The following is a 19,193-nucleotide window of genomic DNA, read 5'->3' as shown; positions in this document are numbered from 1 at the left end:
TCATCTTCTTCCCCATTTTCCGCCGTCAAAAACAAGCTCCGCCGCGCAAAAACCCGACTCCACAGTCGTACCCTATAATTGGAAACCTCCCGGGTTTCCTCCGCAACCGCCACCGTTTCCACGATTGGGTCGCCGACATGCTCTCTCAAACGCCAACATCCACTCTCCAAGTCAACAACTTCCTCAACCTCTCTCGCGGCGTTTGCACCGCTAACCCCGCCAACCTCCACCACCTCCTCGTCGCCAATTTCCCCAACTACATCAAAGGCTCTCGGTTCCACGATTTCCTCCACGACCTCCTCGGCGACGGCATATTCGGTATCGATGGCCATCTCTGGACTTTGCAACGTAAGCTCTCGAGTCACGAATTCAACACCAAATCACTCAGACATTTCATCTCTAACGTCGTAACTTCCCAGCTCGATCAAAACCTCGTACCGTATCTCTACACCGCTTGTAACGAAAACCGAATCATCGATCTTCAAGAGATTTTACAAAGATTTTCATTCATTAACATTTGTAAAGTCGCGTTTGGTGTAGATATTGAATCTATGGATAATTCAGGTTTCGCTAAAGCTTTCAACGACGCCGTTGATATCTGTTCTTCGAGATTCTTCGCTCCGATTCCCGCCGTTTGGAGAATCAAGAGATCGTTGAACATCGGATCGGAGAAAAAATTGAAAGAATCAATCAAAATAATCGATGATTTCGCTTTTGAAATCATCAAATCAAAAGCAAAACAAGAACAATACGACAGAATCTATCCCGATTGGAGAAATCAAGATCTGTTATCGAGATTCATGGCGAAAACGTCATCGGAGATAGAATTCGACGACGAAGCAAAGAAGAGAAAGTTCTTACGAGATATAATCATAAGCTTCATCCTGGCCGGTAAAGATTCAACGTCGACGGCGTTGACTTGGTTTTTCTGGTTAATCAACGGCCACCCAGATTGCGACCGTTTGATTCTTAACGAAGTAACAACACTAGATCCTACTTTCACATACGATGATTTAAAGAGTTTGAATTACCTACATGCGGCTCTATCGGAATCGCTACGGTTGTTTCCTCCGGTACCAATCAATTCAAGATTAACGGTGAGTGATGATGTTTGGCCTGATGGTACCCGCGTGTCAAAAGGTTGGTTCGCTGATTATTCTGCTTACGCTATGGGGAGGATGGAGAAAGTGTGGGGCCCTGATTGTAGAGAATTTAAACCCAAAAGATGGTTGCCCGGGGGTGATGGCGTTTTTAAGCCGTCTGATCAGTTTAAATTTCCGGCGTTTCATTGTGGGCCCAGGACGTGTTTGGGTAAAGATATGGCTTTTGTACAGATGAAGACGATCGTAGTGGCTTTGATGCGTGAATTCGAGATCATAGCGGTTGATGGTGGTGCGAGTGCAGAGAAAATGATGGACCCTCCTTACACTTTATCATTTCTTTTGAAAATGCGAGGTGGCTTTCTTGTTAGATTAAAGAAAAGGGGGTTTAATCCGAATTAATCCGATGTCGTATTGTAAAAATTTTAAATTTAGATTATTGTAATTATATTAATATTTTTCGTATTGAATTTTATATTATGTATCTTTCGTAATCTTTTACTTTCATGTTATTTGATTAATTGATAATTAAGTGTTGGATTTGAATTATAAAACTTATTTCATATGTTACTTAAAATTAAATATGGGTCACACAAAAAAAGAAATAAATATGATTTTTAAATTACCGAAGTTTTTAATTTTACATTTTTATCTTTGATTTTAAAAATTTTATATTATTTTTTTATGTCTGATTTATGGTTCATATTTGTAGTTCGTGGCTGCCCCTTCTAATAATATTATCTTTAAAGTTCGAATTTATCCATTTGAAGTGCAAATTGCTTTCCAAGTGCACTCAACACTTTTTTCTAAATGAATTTGAATATATATATATATTATATATAATATTAGAATAAATTATATTGAACGATAATAATTTTAGTTTTCTAATGTTTACACATTTTATCGATTTGATCCTAAATATAAAAATTCAATCAATTTAACCCTCAATGTTTGTAAATTTAGTATTTTAGTTCAAATTCTAAAAAAATTCAATAAATTTAGTCCCTCACATTTACAAAATAAAAAATTTTAATTCCTTTTAAAATGTTGTAAATTTTGTAAACTCCAAACATACATGCCTAAGCACATTCCGATGGATCACAAAGAAAAGATCCAACAATGAAGACCTGCATATGGGAATCAGTGACAAATAAAAAGAAGAAATAGAATTCCCTCGTACACACCCTTAGTGTAGCACTCCTCACCTGTTTTCATCACCGGATTACCAAGGTAACGGTGGCAGTAGGGTTACCAAGAAAGTTCGGTTATGGAAGGATGATCCTCCTGACGATGGTGGTATGGACATGGAGGCTTTGGAGGTAGTTCTGATGTCCTTTAAGAATAAACTGCCAAATGGAACGAAAAAAGTTGGAAGGGGCCAAAGGCTCACTTTTTGAAGATGACATTAAGTTGGAAGAAGGAGAATGATCAAGTTTTCCAAACGAATCCATGAGTTGGTTGATCAAAGTATGATAATCCTAATATTTGTTTCAAATGTGGGAGTTATGGCCATGTTCAAGGATAGAGACGATAGTATTAACAGGGAAGAAATGTTGCCCAAGGAACCGTTGGTTGCTTATCGTGCGAAGATGGAGGAGTATGGATCCTGGATGGTGGTTGAGAGGAGGAGGAGAAGACCAAATAGCCATTGATGGAAGTGGAGGTGGGGGTATTTTATATATATTTTTTGAAAATATTTATGTATTTTTAATTTTTTATATATTTCTTTAATTTTTAGAATTAGGATCAGAATAAGATTATTTGTAAATTTCAAGGAATATTTTTTAAAATTATGACTAAATCAATATAATATGTAAAATTTTAGGGCTAAATTTGTTATTATATTAAAATTTTTAACCGCCACGTTACTTTCCGATAAGAGAGTTAACGACAACTAACAGTAAAATGACAAAAAAAAATCTCGATTAATTTGATGACCAAATTAAAAAAAAAGATAATTAGACAACCAAAAAAGAAAAGGAACAATAATTGGGTGATTAAATTAAAAAATTTGATAATTGAGTGACTTGCAGTGTAATTTATCTTATCTTTTTATTTAAATTTTCCTTTATGTAAAGTGAATAATTTAGGAATATTTTTTTCAAAAGTGCCTATTTTTCAAACTATAAAGTAAATGTATTTTTAAAAATATTTATTAACAAATATGATAATTAAATTTTAGAAAAGGCTTTTCAAATGTTGTGTGGTTCATTTAAAAAGTTTTTTGAAAAAACAATCTATTAAATTATTTAGGGCGGGAATGGATGACACACGATTCAATTTTTGATCTAAAACGCTAACCGATAACGACTCTAATAATCTAAATTATATGTATGATATTAAATTCATAACGAAAAATTTATCGTCTCGTGAATACCAATTTATATATCTCACGACTCAAACCCGAGATTTTACCACCTAATCCGTATTAAGCTACCATATTTTATATTATACATGTATGGTTATTATGGTATCTTTTTATTTGATTAATTTGGCAAATTATGAAATACTTTATATATATGGAAAAAATTAACAAGAAAAAAATGGCTAAAAAATCCTTCCAATTAAATACGCATTGAATATTGAAAGTTTGGAGATATAAAAAAAAATAGAGATAAATCTCAAAATTATACATAAATTTTGATTTAGTGTGAGATTGTATATATGAACTTTACTCTGATGCAATTATATACGTGAAATTCTAATTGTGGTTCAAATATATATTTGAAATTTGATATTTAATTTAATCATACACATTTAAAGAAATAAATACATCGATTTATTTTTATATTGGATAAATATAATTATTTATGTATGCAATATATAAATATAGAATGATGTTATATTAATACTTGTGTTAATAATTTACAAGAATTGGATCAAATCAAAATTTCATGTATAAAATTGCACAAAATCAAAATTCATGTATACAACTGCGCATTAAACCATAGTTCATGTGTAGTTTTTGGATTTATCTCAAGAAATTATATACATTGTAAAACTAATAAACACAAAAAAAGGTACAATTGAGAAATTTGTTAATTTAGGACCAAATTGACAGAATGTGTAAATTTTAATTGCTAAATTTGTTAGTATACCAATGAAAATCATGAATAATTGATGGAAAACATTAACGTCATGATAAGTTATCTTTAGTTGCTCACGTTCAAAATTGATAGGGATTAAATTGCTCTAATTTTTTTAGAGGATCAATTTGCTCAATTTTGAAATTGAGAAGGACTTTAGAGGTTCTTTTACCAAATTTATATTATGTATCTTTAAAGTGAAAATTATTACAATTTTTTTTTTGGTGAATAGAAGAAGAAACTATACAAAATACTAAAAAGAAACAAAAAGAGATGTTACATATAATTGTAGACCCTCCTCCCTATCAAAAGCTAGCTTGGTAATATGACCAGCTTTCATGTTTTCTTCTCTAGGAACATATTCAATTGACTAGTTGTAACACCCCTAACCCGTATCCTTCTCCATAATAGGGTTATAGAGCATTACCGGAGTTTACAAATTAATTTTCAGACATTTCATTTCATCAAGCATTCATATTTATAACCAATCAAAATCAAAACATTTATGAGTTAACATTAACCAATTAAACTTATACAAGTTATTATAAACAGAATCAAATCATCCAAAATTACCAATAGAACCAATGGATAATGTGATATATCTCCAACAAGCTTCCAACCCAATCGAGCTTTCGATAATCATTTCAAAACATCTAATAATTATACCTATTACCAATAATAATTCAATTCCAATAATAAAACACACATATATAATATTCATTACCAAATAGCATTCACTTCTATTAAAATTATACAAAATATAGTTCATACGAACTTACCAGGCTAAATTACAAAAATAGCAAAATTCAGGGACATTTTGAAAATTTTCTATTTTTCTCGAATTTCCTCTCAATCTTGATCTGAATTAATATTTCATTCAATTTACTAATTTAAATAATAAAACAATTCATTTCATGCAATTTGGTCACTTTTTGACATTTTTACAAATTTACCCTTAAAGTTTCACATTTGTTCAATTTAGTCCCTGAACCTAAAACATGTAAATTGGTCATTTTTAATGAAAACTCATGCTAATTTAATAATCATATATTTTCCTCCTCCTCCTCTCCATTTCACATCCTTAATGTATATAACATGCTTATATGTAACATTATCTATAATTCACCATTTATTTATATATTCAGTCAAAGTTGTCCACTTGAGTCATAGTCACTAAATTATTTATATCTTGAGCTATAGAACTCCAAATTGAGATACGTTAATTTTTTCTGAAACTAGACTCACATATCTTCCTACCGTAACATTTTCAGAATTTTTGGTTTAGCCAATAAGTACAGTTTATTCTTTAAAGTCACCTTTGTTCTGCTGTCTAACAGTTCCGACCTTTCTTCACTAAAACTTAATTATCTCCTTGTAAAAAATTCGGATGATATCCCTGTTTATTTATATTGAAAATAGACTCTTTAAGGATTTTAAACATATAAATTATAACCCAAAATTATTTTTGTACAGTTTTTTTTATGATTTTCCAAAGTTAGAACAGGGGAACCCAAAATCATTCTGACCTTGTCTCACAAAATCTATTATATCTCATGATTTATAATTCCATTACTTACACCGTTTCTTCTATGAAAAGCTAGGCTCAGTAAGCTTTAATTCCACATTTTTTCATCCTCTAATTTCATTTCCACAATTTATGGTAATTTTTCAAAGTTAACCTACTACTGCTGTCCAAAACTGTTTTAGTGCAAAATGTTAATTACTAAGTTTATAACTTCCTTATTCCCGTTCTCTATAATATTTCCCATCACTTTCACTTATTTATCTTCACTAATATATCAAGAACATAAGACTTTATATAAGAAAATTCTACTATAACATCTTTTCCATGCTATTTCAATAATATCAAACTTAAAAATATATTGAAATCTCAATGTTCTTACCTTGTCCTATTGATTTCAATCTTTAACTTAATTTTCTCTCTCCTCCAGCTTCAATTTCTTGAATTCAACTTGATATTCTAGCTCCCCATAGTCTCCTTGTTATCTTTCTCTCTTGATGGATATGGAAATTCTTTTGATTTCTAGGTGAAAATGGTAAGTTTTTGGAGGAAGGACCAAATTGTAAAGAAAGCAAAACTTTCATTCTTTCTCTCTTCTCCTCACGTTGGATGCATGGAAGATGATGGTTTGGTTGCTTTTCATCTTTCTTTCCACATATATATATATACTAAATAAATTAATAATAAAATAATAAATTATCATTTAAAAATTAAATTAAAATATTAATAAACTAATAATTAATTAATTAATTAATTAATTAATTAATTAATCTAAAATATCACCAACATCATCATTGCCTTCTAGATTTCTCTCTCTTCTAATTGACCATTTTGCTCTTCATGTTCTTTTAAAATTCCATCCTTGAGTCATCACTTAAATTGGTAAAATTATGATTTAGTCCCTCAAAATTCTTCACCTTTTCAATTTGGTCCTAATTCATCCATTTTCCTTGGTTTCTAGATTATTCTACCCTTAAAAAAATTTCACTTTTGGTCCTTCAACTTTTTCATATTTACACTTTAACCCATTAAATTTTGAGTATTTACTCTTGGGCCACAAAACTTTTCTCACTTTTGCGATTTAATCCTTTCTTGAATTAATATGTCATAATATACTTCTCAATGTTGACATAACTCAAAATTACCCTTTTTATCACTTTATTTCCTTATTTTACTATATCAAGTGTTGACACCATTTTTTTTGATGGAAACGGGGTCGACTTGGATTTTGAAAATAAAACGAAAAATGGGAGTCGCCACCAATCTTTTTTGATGAGGTGTGATCGGGTCACCTCGTAAAACGGTTGTTTTTAATAAACGATTTAGATTTTATTAAAACAACGATTTTTGTCTACGAAATTCAGAAAAATGGGTTCGGGAGTCGGTTACGCACGAGGAAGGATTAGCACCCTCGATACGCCCAAAATTGGTACCTAGTTGATTAATTAGAGTCTTAGTGTCAAAAATTGAAAATTCGAAGAGTTTTTAAAAAAATACGATCCTTAAAAGAAACTCTGATAACGTGAATTGAAATATAAGATTCTCTTGTTCCGAAGGAATATCACATCCAGCACGTTAGGACACGATACTCTAAACCATCGAAACCAAGATCACCTTATAGTTTAATGAAACCATGCTTTGAAGCTTTAAGAGGATATTTGGCTATTTAGTCGAATGAGAAATCGAAACCCAGCACGTTAGGGCACGTTTTCTCGATTTTCCAAACGCGAAATATTGCCTTATTTAGAAAAAACTTTCCTTTCGATGTTTGGTGTTAATGCATGACAAAACAATAACGAATATGATGGCATAAAAACAACACGAGTAATAGCAACGAAAATAAGATTATTAAATATAAATAATAATGAAAATGAAGATAAATAAATAAATAACGAATAAATGTAAAGAACGTATATACATGAATGTACACAAAACTATGAAAATATGAAAAATCTATGTACGTATACGTATTGTGAGATTATTAAATATAAAAATATATGTAAATATGTATACATGTATAGGTATATGAGTTAAAATATGTAAATAGATAAGTATATATATATGCATGTAGAAAATATGAAATATAACAAATATATTTAAAATAAATAGAGAAAATATACGTGTATATATATAAATTATAAGATATAGTAAGAAATGTATATGAGTATATATATATACATATATATATTAGAGAAAAATGTGTACGTATATATATTTATGAAAATGAAAATATGTATATAAATATATAGGTATGTACATAAGTTGTAAAATATATAAAAATATAAGTATATATATGTACCGAAAATTTAAATAAATATAAATATAAATAAATAGATAACAATAATAATAGTAATGTAATATAATAGTAATAATAATATTAAAATAACTAATTTAATGATAAAATAACTAAAATAACAAATAAGGGATTAAATTGAAAACTAAACTAAAATTTGGGGGCGAATTGCAAACAAATAAAATGATTTGGGGCTGAAATATGAGATATTTAAAGGCTGGGAGACTGAAATGAGGCGCGCGCAAAGTACGGAGGACTGATCGGGAAATATGCCCAAGTCCTGAAGCGCCGCATTTATGCGCGGACTAAATTGGAGCAGACGAAAAAATATGCGGCCAAGATTAAAAGAATTGAAAGGCTACATGGAACGTGTCGCAGAGCTAGAGGGACCAAAAGCGCAAATAAACCATTAGGGCAAAGTGCGCAGGTCTCCCCTTTAAACGGCGCCGTATCACAAATCAAAATAAAAACTAAAAAATTGCCTTATTTTTTCTGCTGCTTCATTCTTTACAGAACGCAAGAAGAAAAAAAGAAAAAATAAAGGGAAACTCCCTCCTCTGCTAGGGTTCCAAGATTGAAACCCCGCCGCCGCCATGCCTTCGCTGTCCGGTGATCGGAGCTGTGCGAAGAAGGCTCCTATCGGCGCCTTGAAACGCGCTCATGGGACGAGGCCATGGAACGAAGAGACAAGGGGAAAGAGAAGAACTTTGGCCCCTCCTTGAACCCACATTCGGCGACGGCGAATCACCATCGACGGCGGGCCTAGGGGCCGATTCAGGTAACCTTCTTTTTTCCTTTTTTTGTTTTTTAATTACTTTTAAATAGATTTGAAATAAAAGAAAAGAACAGAAAAACAAAAACTATGAAAAAAAGAACGAAGAGAACAAAAATTTTTTAAAAGAAGAACAACATTTTTCCAATCTTAGTTCTGTATTTGATTTTTGATGTATGTCTTTTACAACGAAAAACCCCCTTAGCAATGGTGAGATTTTCGGTTTTTATAACCGATTACAATTGTTTATTTTCTATTTGTTTATTTCTACTTGGCTTCTTGCAGGTGGCCATGGCCGACAGTGGTTTGGAGGCGTGGTCGAGAGTTGGAGGAGTGGCAGACGAGGGCGTGGCAGACGAGGGGGCCACGCATGGAAGCTTGCGACGGCTAGCTTGGGGAAGCAAACTAGGGTTTGCTGAAAATGGGGTTAATCTTGGGCTAGGGTTATGTTTGTTTTGGGTTTAGGGTTAATTTTGGGTAGTTTGGGCCATATGAAATTTGGGCTGCAATTTAGACTTTATTTCATGTCTTTGGTTTTATGTTTTATTTTGTTTTTGTTTTGGCACTGGGCCCGGGCAAAATGGGCTCGTACAGCTGCCCCTCTTTGCTCATTTTCGTGTAACGAGAATAGAGCAAAGACATCAAAAGGGCCAATTTTGCCCGGTCTTGCCGAGTCTTGACTTTTTGGTGCTCATCTTCTTCAAGTAGCCTTATTCCAACCTGCTACGTCTTGTTGCTTCGATCCACTCTACCGCAACTTCAGATACGCCTTGTAGCTTCAATCTACTCTGCTACGACTCCATGGGGATGAGATTTGTGTTTTTAGTCTGCTCCACTACTATTTAGGGAGATAAGACTGGGTGTGATCTGCTCCACTACTACTTAGGGAGATAAGATCTGTGGTTTCTTCTGCTCCGCTACTGCTTAAGGAGATAAGACTTGATGCGATCTGCTCCACTACTGCTTAGGGAGATAAGATCTATGGTTTCGTCCTCTCCGCTACTGCTTAGGGAGATAAGACTTGATGCGATCTGCTCCACTATTACTTAGAGAGATAAGATCTGTAATCTTCAATCTATTCTACTGCCAAATGCAGGGAGATAGAGTTATCGGCTTCAATGTACTCCACTGTAGTCAGGGAGGTAAAATCTGCCATCTTTGATCTTCAATCTATTCCACTGCCAAATACAGGGAGATAGAGTCTGTTTTTCAATCCACTTCCTACCAATATAGGAAGGCAGGATCTGCTATCTTCGATCTATTTCACACCAATATATGAATACAAGATCTGCTTTCTTCGATCTACTTCCACCAATATGGGAAGACAAGATCTGCATCTTGGATCCACTTCCTATCAATATAGGAAGATAGGACCTGCTATCTTCGATCTACTTCACGCCAATACATGAAGACAAGATCTGCTTTCTGTGATCTACTTCGCCACCAATATGGGAAGACAAAATCTGCATCTTCGATCCACTTCCTACCAATATAGGAAGATAGGACCTGCTATCTTCGATCTACTTCACGCTAATACATGAAGACAAGATCTGTTTTCTGCGATCTACTTCGCCACCAATATGGGAAGACAAGATCTGCGTCGTCGATCCACTTCTTACCAATATAGGAAGATAGGATCAGCTATCTTCGATCTACTTCTTGCCCCGGGAGATAGAACTATCAGCTTCAATGTACTCCACTGTAATCAGGGAGGTAAAATCTGCCATCTTCGATCTGCTTTGCTGCCAAATACAGGAAGGCAAGATCTGCAATCTTCAATCTATTCCACTGCCAAATACAGGGAGATAGAGTTATCGGCTTCAATGTACTCCCATGTAGTCAGGGAGGTAAAATCTGCCATCTTTGATCTTCAATCTATTCCACTGCCAAATGCAGAGAGATAGAGTTATCGGCTTTAATGTACTCCACTGTGGTCAGGGAGGTAAAATCTGCCATCTTTGATCTGCTTCGCTGCCAAATACAGGAAGGCAAGATCTGCAATCTTCAATCTATTCCACTGCCAAATACAGGGAGATAGAGTTATCGGCTTCAATGTACTCCACTGTGGTCAGGGAGGTAAAATCTGCCATCTTTGATCTGCTTCGCTGCCAAATACAGGAAGGCAAGATCTGCAATCTTCAATCTATTCCACTGCCAAATACAGGGAGATAGAGTTATCGGCTTCAATGTACTCCACTGTGGTCAGGGAGGTAAAATCTGCCATCTTTGATCTGCTTCGCTGCCAAATACAGGAAGGCAAGATCTGCAATCTTCAATCTATTCCACTGCCAAATACAGGGAGATAGAGTTATCGGCTTCAATGTACTCCACTGTGGTCAGGGAGGTAAAATCTGCCATCTTTGATCTGCTTCGCTGCCAAATACAGGAAGGCAAGATCTGCAATCTTCAATCTATTCCACTGCCAAATACAGGGAGATAGAGTTATCGGCTTCAATGTACTCCACTGTGGTCAGGGAGGTAAAATCTGCCATCTTTGATCTACTTCGCTGCCAAATACAGGAAGGCAAGATCTGCAATCTTCAATCTATTCCACTGCCAAATACAGGGAGATAGAGTTATCGGCTTCAATGTACTCCACTGTGGTCAGGGAGGTAAAATCTGCCATCTTTAATCTGCTTCGCTGCCAAATACAGGAAGGCAAGATCTGCAATCTTCAATCTATTCCACTGCCAAATACAGGGAGATAGAATTATCGGCTTCAATGTACTCCACTGTAGTCAGGGAGGTAAAATCTGCCATCTTCGATCTGCTTCGCTGCCAAATACAGGAAAGCAAGATCTGATATCTTCAACCAGCTCTGCTACAAACGAGAGAGGCAAGGTTTGTCTTCGATCTGCTTCACTGTCAGTGCAGGAAGGCAAGATCTGCTATCTTCAACCAGCTCTACTACAAACGAGAGTGGTAAGGTTTGTCTTCGATCTGCTTCGCTGTCAATGCAGGAAGGCAAGATCTGATAACTTCAACCAGCTCTGCTACGACCGAGAGAGGCAAGGTTTATCTTCAATTTTTACTGATCTGTCCTCTAGGAAACATGACCTGTATAATGAACCTAATTATGCATAATGATTAGGATGGCATGATCAAAATGAATCAAATTCTCCTAACTAGACATGCGTGAATGGTATTTGAATGAATACAGAATGTCATGAAAATAATTCCTTAATGCTTAGGTTATTATCGCTCAAAAGCTTATTAAGGCTTTATCACTAACGTGTCGCAACGCCTTCTTGACCGGCCGGCATTTCCAAAGAAACACGTAATCTGATTGCCCCCCACTGTGAACATCGAAGTTCAACCCACTGGGACATAAAATTTGTACCATCAATCTCCCACTGTAACCCCAGGGTAGAAAGATATGGCTTTTGTCAATCTTCTCCTATCGCAATTCAAGGGTATAAGATTTAAATCCTTCTGGTCCCTTACATCATTCCCAAGGTGTCATACTAAAGACTCATGCGCAAACGAGGGCTCTCCTTCCTGAGGTAACCTCTTCCTATTGCCTGAAGATCATCACTTTCTTGTTTATTCAAACTTTGTCACCAACATGGCGTCTTGTCAATCAACGCGTTTGACAACAAAAATCCAAAGAGAAAGTCTAAACTTAGACTATTCCTTCCCAAATTTCCAACCTTTAAATTTGGAGTGTTCTAAACAATTGTCCTGCTTCAGGCTCCTATATTATTTAGAAACTTTTCAGAGTAATATGCAAAACTTCATTCGTGAAAGTTTTATTAGTCCATTAATCATTATTCCAATGCAACATGCTTGCAAAAGATCATAACGATAGATAAAATAGAATTGATTTGAGAGCATAGCTCAAAATAAATAAACTATCAAGGATAGCAAGAATAAAAGGGGAGTTAATTGGGAACACGTATCTTGAAAAAGAATGAAGTATTCCAAGAAAAAAAATAGTATGAGGACAAGATGCCCCAGATATCGTAGCTTGAACTTCTCTGTACCAACTCTTTGAAAGACCATTCTGTGTTTGACATGTGTTTAGGAGATCTACAAGATTTTGTCGATGCCCCAAGATGCTACCTACCCTTTCCTGTTGAATCAGGTATAGCAAGATCATTACATGCCCCGATTTGATCAAAATTTGAGCTGCTCTGATCGCCTCATGCCCCAATTTGATCCAAAATTTGAGTCACCCTTTTTTTTTAGGGTTTTCAACTCAAGCCCCTTTGGTCTCAAGGCTCCCTTTGCGGGTTTTCACCTTGGCTTCTCCTTTTTTCACTCATTTTTCTTTTCTTCTTTTCATTAATTCTCTTTTTTTTAAGTGAAGTATTTGTTCCTTGAATCAAAATTCTCAATATTAGGCAAGTTCTTGCCATCTATCTTGGTCATACCGACACTCTCCCAGATAAAGCCTTCCACATAAGGTCCTTCTGGCTTGGCATCCACTTTCTTTTGAAGTCCCTTTTGTATGGGAAGGATCTTCTTTGATATCCGGTCCCCCTTGTGGAATTCTCTGGAGCAAACCTTGTTTTGGTGAACTCATACCATTTGTTTTTGGTACATTTGACCATGATAGATATTTTGAACATTCCTCTCCAACCAGGATTGGATCCAAAAACTCAAAGAGAAGAAAATCTCGACCTCAATAGGTAAAACCGCGATAAGCCCAAAAAGAGGGCGTTGCCCTGAGAGAGTTTTTTTGGCGATATGGTGTTAATCTTGAACAGACTGCAAACTTCTTATATTTTGCTCTTGTTCAAATTTAGTGCATTGTCAAATATGATTCTTTTCGACTTTTCGTGATTTTTCAAAAAATTTACTGTCGACTTCGTGACATTGGCATATGAAGCAGCTTCTTCCCGTGAAGATAAACTGATGACCGCCAGACCTTTTTTTGGCGAGATCAACCTAATAACCTTCATGCCTCACATGGACTCCATTGATTTTTCGTAAGGTGGAATCTGTTTTCACCTTGTTCTACCCTCCTCAATAAGTACGGAGATAGGCCACAATCTATGTCATCTTCGAAGTCATGAGATTCCTCTAAACACATGTTTCGCTCAAAAGGAGATTCTGAGTCTGTAGCAGTGTCATTCATGTCGTTGATATTCAGGGACCTGTTGTTGGTGCAAAAGAATATACAAAGAATGTATGAATTTAAGAATAATTATCTGTACAGTATAATTATGAATGAATGAATGATTTTGGAGAAAGAATGAAAGATTAAAAATAATTATTCATAAAGAATGAAAGAATATTAGCTCAAAAATGATCGCAAAGATGCATTTCATTAAAATAACGACGTTCAGACATGAGCCTATTTCACAAAAAAAAAATTCATATTGCTTCAGGCTAAAAGCAACAAGTTTGTTTTGAATATTACTCTAAGTAGGCTCTAAATACTACAGAGACTTCTTTTACAGTCTGATTTATTTAGAACACTTCCAAGTTTATGAGGGCAGACATCTGACAAAGTTCCCTCTTCAGTTGTGTCTTCATGCATGTCATTGATGTGAACACTTCCCAATATCTCTTCATACATCGTATTCACCTTATTGTCAATCATGATTGGGTAGCAGATTTTCTGCAGTAGATGAGTCACCCAACTTGACAATACCCATGTTGATGAGTTTTTCAACTAGTTTTTTGAAGGTGATGCAATTCTCTATTGAGTGCCCTGTAATTCCTGCATGGTAGTCACATTGTGTGTTCGCATCATACCACTTTGGATATGGAGGTTGTGGGGGTTTTGAATAGGAAGGGGAAACAACATGCGCATTGAATAAATTTTGATATAGCTCTTCATATGACATCGGAATTGGCGTGAACTGGAGCTTCTCAGTACCTGGTTTCACTCTAGGTTCTTGTCTCAATGAGCCTTATTGGTTAGCGACCATTTTTCTTGGCTGATTCACCGTAATTGGTTTTGAATAACCCTTGCTATATGTACTCGTGTTGTTCACCTCATTGTCTTTGTTCTTTGGGGTTGATCTCTTGATGCCTTCTTCCGCATCTATCTTCCCACTTCTTACTGCATTTTCAATCATTTCACCAGACATTACTACATCTGAGAAGCTCATGGTAGCACTTCCTAACATGTGGTTAATGAACGGTGCTTTCAGAGTGTTGATGAAAAGCATCGTGGTTTCTTTCTCTAAAAGAGGTGGCTGGACCTGTGTCGCGACCTCTCTCCATCTTTGGGCATATTGCCTAAAGCTCTCACTTTGCTTCTTTTCCATATTCTGCAATGTGATTCTATCGGATGTCATATCTGTCACATGGTTGTACTGCTTTATGAAAGCCTGTGCTAAGTCCTTCCATGAATGGATGTTGACGCGACTTAACTGGTTGTACCACTTAGCTGCAGACCCGATCAGACTGTCCTGGAAGTAGTGGATCAATAGTTGATCATTGTTGATGTATCCTGTCATTCTTCGACAGAACATAGTTATATGAGCTTCAGGACAACTAGTCCCGTTGTACTTTTCAAAGTCCGGCATTTTGAATTTGGGAGGGAGTACTAGATCAGGTACCAAACTCAAGTCCTTGGCGTCGACTCCACAATGGTAGTCGGTGTTCTCCATGGCTCTAAATTTCTCCTCTAGCCATCTACATCGGTCCTCAAGTTGTTTTGACAAGTCCGTTTTCGCTTTCTCCATCTCTGCCATGTTATCGAGATCAGGAAACACGGGGTTGGTAGGATTATCACCGGGATTAGAACCCGAGCCTATTGGAAAGTTCATCGATGCCGGGGCACCGACCTGGTATTGGGATCTAATGGTAACAGGTGCCCTCTGCGGGTACACCTCTGGTTGCGCTTGGATGTTAGTTGGGGTGAAACCTGGAGGATAGGCAGGGTCATCGTGATCATCCCCAGCATCAACTAAAGGGCCTTTTCCTTTGTCATTCCTTCCAGTCAATAACTGCTTTAATTGGTTCATCACAGTGTTCTGGGATTCTAACATGTCTTGCTGGATTTTTTCCAGTCGTTCGTGCATCTGATCTTGCATCTCTCGTTGCAACTGTTCCAATCTTTCCAACCTTTGATCCATTGCTTTCGTTTGGCGACGAGTACCGTAGTGATATTTGATTAGATTTTTTTTGGTTTCCAGGGTAACTGAAATAATTTTACCTAGTTAGGGTCACTTCGTGAAAGTCTAATGCATATGATGCAATGTAATGCAAATGCATGAAATGAATGCCAAAAGAAACGTTGATTCTTGGTTCAATTCTATTAGAACAACTGGAATAGAAAACAAATCCATTTACATAAAGTAGATATATATACGGCTTTGCCGTCATAGGCGGGGACATTCGATCCTCTTCTTCATTCGAGCGTTAAGATAAATCTCCCGAACTCTTCAAAAGGGACATCCCTTCTATCTCTTTTTCTTCATCTGGGCCGTGACTCGTTACTCACTCATCCTTGTGATGCTCGTTGGCTTCTCTTTAAAAAGTTTAGCGGTTCTCGAATAATCTTTGTCATCTTGAGTCTTCAGGCAACGAGGCAAAGTCGTATAGTCCTCTACTGAACTATCATCCTTCTTTTGTTATATCTTCTCGGACCGTATTAGGACAACCGTATCGTCATCCACTTTATCAAGAAACCCATTTTCTTATGACAAGCTCTCTATTTAGCAATTGAACGTGAATCAACACCTCTTTTTATGATGAAAATGCAATGCAATCATGACAAAAAGAAAACATGTTAGTACAAAGCAAAAGCAAGCAAGAATAAATAGAACACCTATTTGGGTGAATACTAGGGGTTCGAAGTGGTTCTACCTAGGGTGAGCTCCTAAGGTTCACTACATGAGGTTTGGTTCTAAAGTAAGGGTACCTGAACCAGCAGATTCCTCGATCCTCACCCATTGTAGGCTCATGCGGACCGAGTTCGGTTCAGGGGGATACATTTCTCTATGGCCATGCGGAGATGAAAATCTCACGAAGACATAGGTACGGATGTATCCCGGAAGCGATTCATTATCCCATGCGGAGGTGAAAACCTCACGAAGGCGTAGTTTCTCACTCCCACTTAAAAGGGTATGACCAGCGGTCATGCAATGCAATCTGCAGAGGTATAAAACAAAATACAGAACACGATAAAAAAAATATAACTCAAAATAAAAGAGATGCAATGAGAGGATCGTAAATTCAAATCGAATTTTCCACTTTCAACAAAAAGACAAGAAATAATCAACACGTGGCTTGACTCTCTTACTATCCCCAGTAGAGTCGCCAAGCTGTTGACACCATTTTTTTTGATGGAAACGGGGTCGACTTGGATTTTGAAAATAAAACGAAAAATGGGAGTCGCCACCAATCTTTTTTGATGAGGTGTGATCGGGTTACCTCGTAAAACGGTTGTTTTTAATAAACGATTTAGATTTTATTAAAACAACGATTTTTGTCTATGAAATTCAGAAAAATGGGTTCGGGAGTCAGTTACGCACGAGGAAGGATTAGCACCATCGATACGCCCAAAATTGGTACCTAGTTGATTAATTAGAGTCTTAGTGTCAAAAATTGAAAATTCGAAGAGTTTTTAAAAAAATACGATCCTTAAAAGAAACTCTGATAACGTGAATTGAAATATAAGATTCTCTTGTTCCGAAGGAATATCACATCCAGCACGTTAGGACACGATACTCTAAACCATCGAAACCAAGATCACCTTATAGTTTAATGAAACCATACTTTGAAGCTTTAAGAGGATATTTGGCTATTTAGTCGAACGAGAAATCGAAACCCAGCACGTTAGGGCACGTTTTCTCGATTTTCCAAACGCGAAATATTGCCTTATTTAGAAAAAACTTTCCTTTCGATGTTTGGTGTTAATGCATGACAAAACAATAACGAATATGATGGCATAAAAACAACACGAGTAATAGCAACGAAAATAAGATTATTAAATATAAATAATAATGAAAATGAAGATAAATAAATAAATAACGAATAAATGTAAAGAACGTATATACATGAATGTACACAAAACTATGAAAATATGAAAAATCTATGTACGTATACGTATTGTGAGATTATTAAATATAAAAATATATGTAAATATGTATACATGTATAGGTATATGAGTTAAAATATGTAAATAGATAAGTATATATATATGCATGTAGAAAATATGAAATATAAAAATATATTTAAAATAAATAGAGAAAATATACGTGTATATATATAAATTATAAGATATAGTAAGAAATGTATATGAGTATATATATATACATATATATATTAGAGAAAAATGTGTACGTATATATATTTATGAAAATGAAAATATGTATATAAATATATAGGTATGTACATAAGTTGTAAAATATATAAAAATATAAGTATATATATGTACCGAAAATTTAAATAAATATAAATATAAATGAATAGATAACAATAATAATAGTAATGTAATATAATAGTAATAATAATATTAAAATAACTAATTTAATGATAAAATAACTAAAATAACAAATAAGGGATTAAATTGAAAACTAAACTAAAATTTGGGGGCGAATTGCAAACAAATAAAATGATTTGGGGCTGAAATATGAGATATTTAAAGGCTGGGAGACTGAAATGAGGCGCGCGCAAAGTACGGAGGACTGATCGGGAAATATGCCCAAGTCTTGAAGCGCCGCATTTATGCGCGGACTAAATTGGAGGAGACGAAAAAATATGCGGCCAAGATTAAAAGAATTGAAAGGCTACATGGAACGTGTCGCAGAGCTAGAGGGACCAAAAGCGCAAATAAACCATTAGGGCAAAGTGCGCAGGTCTCCCCTTTAAACGGCGCCGTATCACAAATCAAAATAAAAACTAAAAAAATTGCCTTATTTTTTCTGCTGCTTCATTCTTTACAGAACGCAAGAAGAAAAAAAGAAAAAATAAAGGGAAACTCCCTCCTCTGCTAGGGTTCCAAGATTGAAACCCCGTCGCCGCCATGCCTTCGCTGTCCGGTGATCGGAGCTGTGCGAAGAAGGCTCCTATCGGCGCCTTGAAACGCGCTCATGGGACGAGGCCATGGAACGAAGAGACGAGGGGAAAGAGAAGAACTTTGGCCCCTCCTTGAACCCACATTCGGCGACGGCGAATCACCATCGACGGCGGGCCTAGGGGCCGATTCAGGTAACCTTCTTTTTTCCTTTTTTTTTGTTTTTTAATTACTTTTAAATAGATTTGAAATAAAAGAAAAGAACAGAAAAACAAAAACTATGAAAAAAAGAACGAAGAGAACAAAAATTTTTTAAAAGAAGAACAACCTTTTTCCAATCTTAGTTCTGTATTTGATTTTTGATGTATGTCTTTTACAACGAAAAACCCCCCTAGCAATGGTGAGATTTTCGGTTTTTATAACCGATTACAATTGTTTATTTTCTATTTGTTTATTTCTACTTGGCTTCTTGCAGGTGGCCATGGCCGACAGTGGTTTGGA

General features: G+C 35.5%; 1 protein-coding gene across 1 annotated transcript; it reads left to right on the top strand.

The window, feature by feature from the left end:
• The first annotated feature begins 551 nt into the window (after positions 1-551).
• On the top strand, positions 552-2,752 carry LOC121220053 (cytochrome P450 94A2). The gene is made up of 3 exons (XM_041099200.1): positions 552-1,455; positions 2,331-2,419; positions 2,621-2,752. The coding sequence occupies exons 1-3, from the start codon at positions 552-554 to the stop codon at positions 2,750-2,752; spliced, it is 1,125 nt and encodes a 374-aa protein (XP_040955134.1).
• The last annotated feature ends 16,441 nt before the right edge of the window (positions 2,753-19,193 follow it).

The sequence above is a fragment of the Gossypium hirsutum genome, chromosome D08 (assembly GCF_007990345.1).
Source record: "Gossypium hirsutum isolate 1008001.06 chromosome D08, Gossypium_hirsutum_v2.1, whole genome shotgun sequence".
Lineage (NCBI taxonomy): Eukaryota > Viridiplantae > Streptophyta > Magnoliopsida > Malvales > Malvaceae > Gossypium > Gossypium hirsutum.
Note: the sequence above shows the minus strand (reverse complement) of the source record. Positions and strands in the feature narration are given on the sequence as shown.